Consider the following 11,205-nt stretch of genomic DNA (forward strand, 5'->3'; position numbering starts at 1 on the left):
AAAACAAACAACACTTAGAGGTAAAATAAAGGAGCCCAGCGAAGCAGGTTGCAAGGAGCAGAGAGCAGTTTTCCGTGGCTCAGTGTCCTCCAACTCCTGCCTGGCCCATTCCAGACCATCCTTTCACACAATGTGGAGGCAAATTGCCTTGGCCCACCCGGAGCTACTGCCTGCACCACTCCACTAAGACTCAAACTTTGGTTCTACAGTCCAGTACTAACTCACCAGACACCGAAGCTTAGGAAAATATTTAATAGAAACTGTGGCGGCCAGAGGAAAGGAAAAAAAAAATTAGAAGCATTGCCTTGAAATACTGCACCAATACTAATAAATAGAGGGAGACATGAGATGGCATAAAATCTGAGTTCATTGCTGTGCAGCTCTCCTTTTGAAAATCTTCAGGACGTAGAGAATTGTTTTCACGAAGAGAGCCACGATCACTCCAATTCCAGCTACTGTCAAGCCTTTATATAACAGTTCTGCTTGCTCAAAGCTCTGCTTTTCTCGCATTTCTTCATAGGTGCTATTTCCTGCGTTTCCTTCCTCCTCAATCGCTGCTAACTTCTGTTCCCGAGTCAAAGATTTTTCAAAGTCCAGATCCACCAACTTACTTTGGATCACCCTGACCCCAAAATAGATCCTCTTGACGACTTTGAGCGTCTTCAACTTCCGCACGTCGCATCGGTAAGTCCCCGCATCAGCCTCCCTGGTGGCGGAAAACCTGACGACGGGCTCGGGGTTTTTAAAAGGTTTGAAGAGCACATCGTTTGTGGTGACGAGGCCATAGGCAAGGCTCCACGTCCAGCCATAGCCTCTGCTCCCGAGCCTGCTGGCGTCAGAGTCCAGGCAGCTGAGCTCGAAGGGTTTGCCCGCAGGGACAGTGAAGTGGAGCAAACCACAAATCCAGTTGGTGAGGCACTCGGACCTCTCCAAAGTACAATTTCTCCTCTCTCCGGAGGGAGTGATCTCGCACAGCTCCTCCAGTTTGAAGCCCAGCCCACAGGTGACGCTGCAGGCTGTGGCGTTGACCGCAATTCTCGCCACCACCGACTTCAGCTCTGGCGGGATGGTGACTTTGTCAGAGGAAACCACCAAAGGTAGGTAGAGAGCACAATGTAACATCACAAGGATGTGGCCGATCCCCAGGGTCTTCATGTTGGGGTTATCAACCAGACACGTTGCCTTCTAAAGTCACACAAATTCAGTAGTCAAAAAACTACAAAGTCATTCTTTGTAAATCTTTAAACTGACATGTCACCAGCACCATCTTCCACTAGAAAAAATCCCCCGAGACGACAGGCTTGAAGCACAACGCTGCCAAAGAAGATGCAACACATGACTGCATCAGTCGGAACGTGAAGAGTAATTCAGTTCTTGTAACAAGGCAACAGAACGTTTTAATCTACTACATCCCAGCAAATGAGATCTATCTGACAAGTTAAAAAAGATTAAGCCCTGCCTTCTCTCCAAGATATTACTACTTCAGACGAATTTCCACTGTAAAGAAGTACTGCTCCAGTTTAATTTTCCCCTCCAACTCTAAAGCACTATAAGTAATCATTACCAGAACCCTTAAAATAAAGCTGTCGAGCATAAGGAAATGATAATTCCTCACGCAGCACCTGCACAGTTCTGCCTCCCATGTGCATATCCCCAAAGCACTCTCGTATTTACCGAGATCCTAAGAACACGATTTCAGCCTCTAGGTCACCCGACAGCACTGAAATCCAAGGCAACCGGAGCGGTTTTTTATCTCTGACAACATAAACCACGCAGGGCTGGGAGGTCACTCACGTCTCCGTGAGCACGCGGTGCCGATGTCACAGTCCCGCTGCCGGGGTCGGAACGTAGCAAAACTTCCGAGGGAGAACAAAGAACTCCCGAGTCTGAAGCCCAAGGTTCATAAAAAGAATCGTACCAGGCTGTTGGCACCCACCGTGGTACTCATGGAATTGTTGAGGCTGGAAAAGACCTCTGAGATCATCAAGTCCGCAAGGGAATTCAGAAGGGATTCACCAGCCCCAGCCTCCTGCATCCCTCAGAGGAGCTGCGGTGAAGGCACGTGTTTGTGCTGTAGGATTCCTGAACACCGTTGCAATATAAATAATCACAGATGCATGGAAAAGCCAAGACTTACCCATTGACTTCAGGAAATAAAACACATCTCTTTATTTACAAACACAAAAACTAACATCACCGCTATACGCTACCGCCAAGCCAGTATCTGACAAATATTGTACAAAACTACAGATACCAAAAAAAAATAAAATAAAAGACGGAAGAAAATAAACCAAGGACATATACACTGTACAGAGAAGTTTTAACAAAGATGGAGGCTGGAGCCTGTGGCAAATCATACGTTTCAAAACAGGCTAGAGGACCATTGCCTGTGAATCTTTTAAAGCTCATGGGGTGAGCCACGCCACAGACGGGAGAATTTGACAAAACAGTGATTCAGGAAAGATGCGAGTCATCCTACAAGCAGAAAGAACAAAGAAAATACTGTACACAGGGGAATGAATTTCATTAAATGAAGCAGGTCACCGCACCAAAGCAGGAAATTAAAATACCAGTTTTAGAAACCTTCTGATTTAGAACATCTCTCTTCTTCTCATGCTTATCTCTCATGCAACTACTGCATACTTCCGACTGCAAAATAATAAACCCCTTTATGACTCCTCCATTTTCAGTGTCTGCAGGACACTCTGAATATTTAAATACATAGAGATAAACTCAAATAATTACATCTGGGGAAAATCTGATAGTAATTGCATAGGAACTACAGAAGTCTATAAAAAAGGGGCGTTAGGAATGAAAACTTTCTTTTACCAGGCAGTTGATCTAGTACAGACAGGTGTCAGGCTGCAGGTACTGGAGAAAGAAAGTGTCTCTTCCCATTCCCACAAGAAAAATATTACAATTTTTTTTTAAGGAATAACAGGTTAACGCATGGCTGGGAATGAGCTGTTAGCATTCCTCTTCCTTTCATTCTTGATCCAGAAGCGTGTGTGTGTGGGAATAAAAGAAAAATTAATTGTTTCAGTTGGTTCTGTTTTTTCTCTAACTGCCAGTACCTACCAGCTAAAGAGGACACCAATTGTTCGTGGTAGGGCGCCTCGCAGGAAAAAGATGGAATAAAAACACTTGCAAGGGCAGGAAGAAACTGTCAACATATCAGAGACCAGAAGAAGGCATATAAACTGAGTATTTATCTAGAGCTACTTTCACTCGTTCCTTCTCCCATGAGCAGAGTCATCCTTCATGTCTAAAATATTCACAATATGAAGATACATCCTTTGCACACTTCAGAGAGTGTCTTGATTCTTTCCTGTTAGATCTCCATCCACCTGAGATGAAATCAAACCTGGCACATAATCAGCAGCAGCGTCTCACTAAGCGTGTCAGCACAGGAGACGTCACGCAGAGCTAAGGGAAAAGCTGATGGGGTAACGCAGCTGGCGGAGAAAGACTTAACAAACTCACTTGAAATGAAAATTAACAGCAAAGGAAGGGAAGTTTGGAGGCCACGCAGTCACACGGCATTCAGGAATAAAAATACACGCTCTGGGTATTCTTCAATCCAGGAACAGTTTAAAAGATTTTTAAGTTTAAAAGATAATGGCTGATCGGCTCTGGAGTGGCAGAGTGTTGGGTACCAGCTCCCTTTCGGGGTAGTTAGAGAGGTCAGCCCAAAGGCAGTCCAGTCAGTCTCTTTGCAAACCGCATGACCTGAGAGTCAGCATCTTACACGGTTCCACGAAGAGGCAGTTAAGGAGGAATGAAGGCCGTTTCCTCTTCGATATTCATGTCTTACAAAAGTCACTCCCTGAATCCATGGACAGTCTGCTGTATTAGTCAGTCCACTCTGACTGAGCATTTCATCTATTTCCCACATTATGGTGCCAATACAGGAAAGAATACAGGAAGATAAAGACGAGTGTCTTCACAACAATTCTGAGATGGCACCACCTGCTAAAGAGATCAAAGGCAGATGAAAAGTAAGTAAATGAGACTCAAACAGAAACCTGAAACCACCAAATACAGTAGCATTTCCAGAAAAAAAATGAAAGAGAACGAGGCTTTCCAGCTAAAGCCATTCTTCTCAGAATGAGAAAAAATCAACAAGATACTATCTACAACAAATTAGGACCTCCAGTATTTCTGCATTTGTATTTGAGATCACATGCACAGGCATGGACAAGGTGGCTGAGGAACTCTTGAGTTTTTACGCCACAAAGTCGCAAGCAAACTTACCTGGTGTACAATTTTTTTGATTTGTCAATCCCAATCTCAGAGCAAAAGCCCAACTGAAAACAACAAGTTCCACCCAAGTTTGGGTCAAACCAGATCACCATTAAAGGTTTTATTGCGAAACTAGGAAATGGATTGAGCTTCTCCATTTGCTTATACTGAAACCTGATTCTGACACAGGAGCTTGAAGAATCCAACATTTACCAGAGGACAAATGCTTGTTGCGTGGCTGGTTTAGCAACTGATTAGTTACTTTGGAAAGCAACAGCACCTGGCAGAATTAACAGCTTCATGCACAAGAGACAGCAAAGGCAGTCTGGCTCTGGGATTCTCAGGCAGGTGGCTACTTGAATTGAGAAGCCTGGCAGAAACTCAAGAAAAAACTGGCTGCCCAAAATAGGAATTGTAAGCGCAAGCCGTAAAGAGAAGCAAGGAAGACAGATGTGAACTTGATGGACTAAGAGACTACTGTGAGCTTGGGAAGATCCAAGCGACAGTTTTCTTTCTGTTCTTGCAACAGGACTCGTGTAGACACTTCCAACACTGACCACTGAGATCTACTGCATGGATCTACCAGATCCTAAGTCCACAGCACTGCAGACGTGAGCACAACAACAGGTTCCAACGAGAGATGGAAGCCCATCACAGCCATATTGATTATCTGCCTTTAGCTCAGTCAAGCTAAAGAGTGACACCACAGAAAAACACCTTGAAGTGCTTACAGCCAACAAAGACCAAAAGCAAATTTTAGAAAGTTTTAGTCTTAGCCTTTTGCACATGGTCATGCTCATCAGCAGTGCAATCAGCTGGTCTGCTGATGACATGAACAGTTACACTCATTTGGGCTTCAAACCAGTCTTGTCCCCCCAGCATGGTACACCAGGGCAGTCAGGACTGTAACAGATGCCAGCAAAGACACCTGAGGATCCACACAATCCAGATCACTCCTTACTATCACACCTTAAAACATACTGGGTGCCCCTTAATACCTTGAGAAGTCTGATAAATCTGATGCTAGAAGCTGCTCAGTACCTCCCAGGCTACAAACAAGGTCTAAGGATGTTCTTGGATCCTGTTTAATTTCTGGATTTCACAAGGTGCAGTTCGAAAGCTTTAAATGGAAGCCTGGAAAACATCTACCATGTTTTCACCCGTATAGACTAAGTTTATTTTATCCTATTCCCTTTTTTTCTGAAAATAACAATTATCAGTACTAGTACAAGCAAGGAAACAGGAGCTGAGCAGGATGGAGAATGAGCAAGGTGGGCAGCACAGGACTAGCAGTGAGGGGCGGGACAGGGGGAATAAAATCACAGTCTAAAACCCACAGCAGCGGCTGCTGAGTTCAAGGAAACGCAAAATTTGCTGTATCAATCACATTGTGACTTGGATACTGTCTATATATCAACCCCGAGTTCTTCATTACAATCTAAAAAAAATAAATAAAATGGAGTCCACATCACTTAATCCAAACATGTGCTTTCTTCACGGTGCTTAAATGAATTTTTCCCAAGTAAGAAGCTCAAGTAGCAAATGAAAGAGATGGGAAACATCCAGCCTCTCTGAGACTAAGTCTGGGCTGCAAAAAACGTGACCTCAACAGTCTTGTTTTAGCACGCAACCAACAAAATATGGCAAAATAAAAAGGAGAAAAGCTCACCAAAACCTACCCCCATAAACAGCCACTGTACTTCCTGGAATTTACCTAAGGCTGCTGCAGAGCTAGAAACAGAAACTTCAGCTCTTGAATTGTATCTCAGGGTTGGTTTATCAAACGAGCCATAATGGATGTGCCATTTCCTAGCTCCACTTAGAGAAACTTTCCGTTCTTCATCACTCCGCCCGGTACTGATGACACAAAATGCCAATTTCACCTTCAGAACCCTTCACCATTTACATTTCTCCCCCTCAAAATCAACCCACCAAAACCAAACGTTATTACTGTTTACATTAAGGGTCGATAAGAATCCATCGAAAAGATTAAAGTTAGAAAAAGATTTTTTGCTTTTGAAATACCGCTCAACCTCTATTAAAAACCCGACGCGCTCTCGACACGTAACAGCGCGGGCACGGCTGTCAGTTTTACGACAAATTTTGCCTGTCCTTGACAGCAGTGAAACATTCAGTGAGCGAGCGCCATCGGGGGAGATAAAATGCTACGACTGCACGAAGTCAGAGTCTGTACAAAGCAAGGCCACCAAGCAAGCCAATGCCGCTCACGCTGGGTTCCTTACCTGTCAAAGGCTGTCCCAGCTCCGCCTGCACTTTACCCTTCGCTGCTCCTTCCAGAGGTAAAGCACCTCTGTCCCCTTTGTAGAGTTTCGGTTTAAATGGAGAATCTTTGTCTTTACCTTTTGATCCTTTAGGCCTGCCTGCTTGCTTCTTCTTGGATTTACCATCTCCCTTCACACCCAGCAGCGGATGGACTTCTGCGGAGAGACAACGTGTTACCAGAGCCAACGGTTCCTTAAGATGCTTCTGTCAGCACGTGCAGCCCTCGGCACTAGATAGGATCAGCATTCAAAACGACAGTTTCAGGATGTCTTTACTCATTGCCAGCTTGCAAAAGACCACCAAATCTGCAGAGCTGGCAGCTATTAATAACCGTTGTAAGAAGTGACTTCAAGGGAAATGAAGGAGCGACCTTCTGAACTACGGGTCTTCAGGCAAAGCTAAAAACCATCTCAGACGCAGAACGGCACTAAACTAAGGGCAGCTTCTACGCACCATCGTTAGGTACTCCTTGTAGTTCAATGTTGGTGGTTTTGGGCTTCTTCTTTGGTGCCTGAGGCCCATCAGAGGAGGACTGCCTCTTCTTCTCAGAACCTATTCCCTCATCAGTTAAAGAACTCTGAACAGCATCTGGTGGAGGTCCATACGGGTTTTCTTCTGGATCTTCAACTTCAGGAGCAATAGGTAAGTAAAGCAGAGCCTTGGAGTCCTCCAGTTCTTCATCACTGTGAACGAAAAAAACCTGCTTTCATTTAAAGCTACAGGTTATTGTAACATATTACACAAGGAATATTAGCGACACATTTTGTTATTCCTATTTTAAACAATATATTCTTTCACCTGCTACAGAAGGCAGCAATGGGATCCACGCTAGTTACATCCACTTCCTCATCTTCTGCAGCGTCAGCACCTGAGAACCAGGGAGAAAAGATCACTTAAAGACAGTACGGAAAAGAGCAAACTACTTAGAAAAAAAAAGGGACCGACTGGTAGTGAGGGGAGCTCTGTGGTATGCTGAGAACAACCCTTATTTCCTTCCTCATTTTAAGCATGGTCTTTAACGAGGCACAATTTTTTGGCACCACCAAGTGGCCAAGCTGCAACGTCACCCATCCAAACCCCGGCTACGGCTTTCTATAAGAGTGCTGCAGGTCAATTGGCACAATCACACGGATAGCCTTAATCCACACATCTTTATTTATCCACTCCTGTTTTGTCAGTTAACACGACAAACTATTTGCTACACTGAAGCATGGTTTATGTAGTACCTGTCTGCTCTGGTTCACTCTTATCTTCATCTTCAATGTCAAACTCCGACTCTCTCTCTTCATATTCCACATTTTCATCCAGCTCTTTGAAGTCAGGTGCAAAGGCACTCCAGTTTTCCTAAACCACAGATTCAAAACGGTTTCTACCTTACGCCAAAGGAACAGCAGCCATAGCGAAGACTCACACGATGACAATCTCGTTCTGCATTGAAATTCCCCAAGACACAAGATCACACCAAAAAAAATTTATGTCTCACTTAGGTCCGCAGTCACATGACAAATTAGGAACTGCCCAAGTTAGCTCCTACTGAAAACACACCACTATAAGAATCCTTAAATATTGCCACGTACATCACAAACCAAAGCTGTGCGTTCACATCCAGCCAGTTCAGTTTTGGTTCGCTCACTCAGCTCTCCTGTACTTACACACCACGGTCAAAAGGACACCACTCCCCTACAAAACGTCCCTGTGACGATATTTAAGATTTAATATCAAGCTTAAGTAGTTCAGCAACTGAAATGTGAGCACCATCCTTGCATTCAACAAGATGGCAAAGGTACATCAAGTCAGGCAGGTGAAGCCAAAAGACTTCCTGAACGGGGGACTGAACAAAGGATTTTCAACACACAGCCATTCGGTTCAGTAAGACGGGAGACCACTGGGGAACTCTCACAGGAAAAGATCTAAACGACTCACCACTTGATTCTGAGCCCAGATTGACACAACCCCACTCGAAATAGAAGCTATGATCGGTCGGACAGGATGCCACTGGATTTAATTCAAAAAGAGGAGAAGCTTCACTGGTAAACAGAATTAAGAAAACTTCGTTTTCAAAATATCAAGAAACGTAGTAATAGCAGACAGTTCTCTTACTGCTACATCCAAGAGCAGCTCTCCTCTGGTCCCGTGGAGGATTTTCACTAGGTTTCCAATACTCTTCTCCCAAATGTACAAGGCATGCTGTCGTGCTGACCCGGCCACTATATATTCACCGTCACCAGAGAAACAGCACTTCTTCCACGGCGTCCTGCACGCAAAGAGCGTCACCAGTTAAAGAGGATGGAGGACTGCAGAGTGAACTTGTTTTCCAGACTGAGGTCTTATATAATCCCATCCACAAACACTATTTAAAATTCAAAGCAAATTGAGACAGACAGGTTTCAAATTAAAATACCAAGTAAGATACTGAACTACCCTTCACCAAGACACTCCCATTGGCCCCAAACACATAAACCTCACCTCTTCAAGTGAGGCTGACCAGCCACTCTACTACTGCCTCTCACCTGTTCACTAAATCCTGCAGCTTCTGCATCGGTTCAGGCTCCCCATCTCGTCCACAAGTTAGAATTTCCCGGCCGTCGTACACCCTGATTATCCGGTCAGCTGTGTTTATTAAAAAGCAGCTGTAGAAAGGAGGGCACAGAACATGTGCTGCATTAAAGGACTAAGAAAATAAAAAGAATCGGAGTACATTCCATGAAAGAACTGTAGGCTTTTGTATGCTCTGTCAGTCTGCCTTGTATTTTTCAGTTCATCTTTAAAGGTACCACTTGGTAGATCAACTCACCTTCCTTTCCGAGCAAATTCAATCGATTTAATGGCTGTGGTGTTGCTGGTTCCAGTTGTCACTCTGAAGGAAGCAACAAGATCCTGAGTGTCTGTTTTTAAGACCAAAATCTGCAGATTAAGGAGACAGAAGGCAATCAGCGTCTTCACTGTAACTCCTTCCCCTTTTGGTACCTTTCGCATCAGCTACTAACCCTGACAAGCGAAGCCTCAGCAATCTACACAGGAAAAGTTGGGATTCTGCAACTGTAGTTCTACTACAGTTTCTGTGACAGTTCTGCGACATAAACATTAAGTTTATTCACACTGGGAAAGGATCCAACAAATATGGTCAAAGACAAGAGCACCACAAAGACCTAACTCAGCTGAGCCTCCAACAAGAAGGTGTGAGGCTTTCTTCAGAAGATCGTACCGATGCGGTATCAATCATTCCAAAGGCATTCAGGAAGCTTTATTTATATACTAGAACAAAGACTGCAACCCAGAGACGTTAAGCATCTCCATAAAGACAGGGAGTAACCTGAGCTATCGTACCCAGGGCCGCCTGCTGAAGCCTCACCTTCCCCTTGGCATTGCCCGTATAAATGTATTCCCCTCGCCTGTCAAAGGAGGCCACCACATTGAGATCAGAGTCATCATCCACGGGCAGGACAACGTGTTTGGAGTCCGACAGCGTCAGCATCACCGGCGCCGACTTCATGGGACAAACCAAAACTCTGTTTCTGCAAAGCAGCAGAAGAAGAATTAACAGTCTCTGCTCTGGAAAAGAATTTCCACATTTAAAAGCAGAAAAAAAACACCCTCAATCTATACCAAGACATACAGAATTTCTCTGTATTTTTATTACTTTATTTCATCTTTGTTACTTAAATCACAGTGTGACATCAAGCTGGTATCTATTTTTACTTTGTTTCTTTCTCTAGAAGCTTCTCCAAGTTTATGCAGTAAGTTGTAAACTCAGGAAGACATTTCTACACATTTCCAAGAACCATTCCCTTGTTTACCCTCCTCCCATCCTGATATTTTCACAACAAAAAGAGCCACAACAAATCCACAAGATGAGACACCAAAAAAAAATCTGTGGGACTTGGAAAAAATCGGCTTTGCAAACTGCAGTAAAAACATTTAAATAGTCAGTAACTCTACCAAAATAACAGCATTCAACCCTTTTTATCAGAGGACTTACTGGTCTCGAGGGTGGTACTGAACTTTCAAGATAGGCGAAGGAAACCGAAATCTCTGGTCGCAGTCTCCAGAGAGCACATCCCACTGCGACACAATGTTATCGGTCGAAGCACTCACCAGTTTGTGACCATCTCGACTCCAGCTACAGTAACGAGAGGTAGTTCGAGGAAAAGTTACTCCTTAAATGTAGAAAACACGCACCCACAGTTTCAAGTTGTCCGATATAAATCCACTAGTATGAAAAATAGAGTAATGTTCAAATAATGTTAAGTGGGCTTAAGGCATTTCTAAGCTTTCTTAAAGGAAACTAACCCCCCCGAAAGGCAAGAGAGCATCCCCCAGCTGGCTGATTCCATTTCAGGAATCAGAGCACCTGACGCTCACCAAACGCAGGCTCGAGTAACACAATTAAGAACAGCCTCTTGTACCTGGTGTGTAAGGTACGAACTCAATTGCAACTAAACGCCAAAGTCAGGGTTTTTGTGAAAGAAAAAAAAAGAAAAGCAGCAGCCTTTTCTCACCACAAGGAGCAGACGGGGTGGATGTGAGCGCTTATGATTTTGGCGATGCCCCTGGTCAGGAAGTCCCAGATGACGATGCGCCCGTCGTTGCAGCCCACGGCGAGCAGCGTGCCCCAGCGGTTGAAGGTGCAGGTGAGGGCCATGCTGATGCAGTCCAGCGTGCCATCGGCCTCCTGCGGGG

General features: G+C 44.4%; 2 protein-coding genes across 2 annotated transcripts; both read right to left on the minus strand.

The window, feature by feature from the left end:
• Positions 1–366: 366 nt before the first annotated feature.
• On the minus strand, positions 367–1,155 carry TMEM81 (transmembrane protein 81). Its single transcript, XM_009870109.1, has one exon. The coding sequence runs from the start codon at positions 1,153–1,155 to the stop codon at positions 367–369; it is 789 nt and encodes a 262-aa protein (XP_009868411.1).
• Positions 1,156–3,943: 2,788 nt separating this feature from the next.
• Positions 3,944–11,199, minus strand: RBBP5 (retinoblastoma binding protein 5). Its single transcript, XM_009870108.1, has 12 exons — positions 11,025–11,199; positions 10,505–10,645; positions 9,878–10,040; positions 9,320–9,429; positions 9,036–9,155; positions 8,626–8,779; positions 8,449–8,520; positions 7,752–7,869; positions 7,324–7,393; positions 6,979–7,208; positions 6,486–6,680; positions 3,944–3,969 (listed from the first exon to the last, which is right to left on the minus strand). The coding sequence occupies exons 1-12, from the start codon at positions 11,165–11,167 to the stop codon at positions 3,944–3,946; spliced, it is 1,542 nt and encodes a 513-aa protein (XP_009868410.1). The 5' UTR covers positions 11,168–11,199.
• Between the last annotated feature and the right edge of the window lie 6 nt (positions 11,200–11,205).

This window comes from Apaloderma vittatum, unplaced genomic scaffold (assembly GCF_000703405.1).
Source record: "Apaloderma vittatum isolate BGI_N311 unplaced genomic scaffold, ASM70340v1 scaffold23125, whole genome shotgun sequence".
Taxonomy (NCBI): Eukaryota; Metazoa; Chordata; class Aves; order Trogoniformes; family Trogonidae; genus Apaloderma; species Apaloderma vittatum.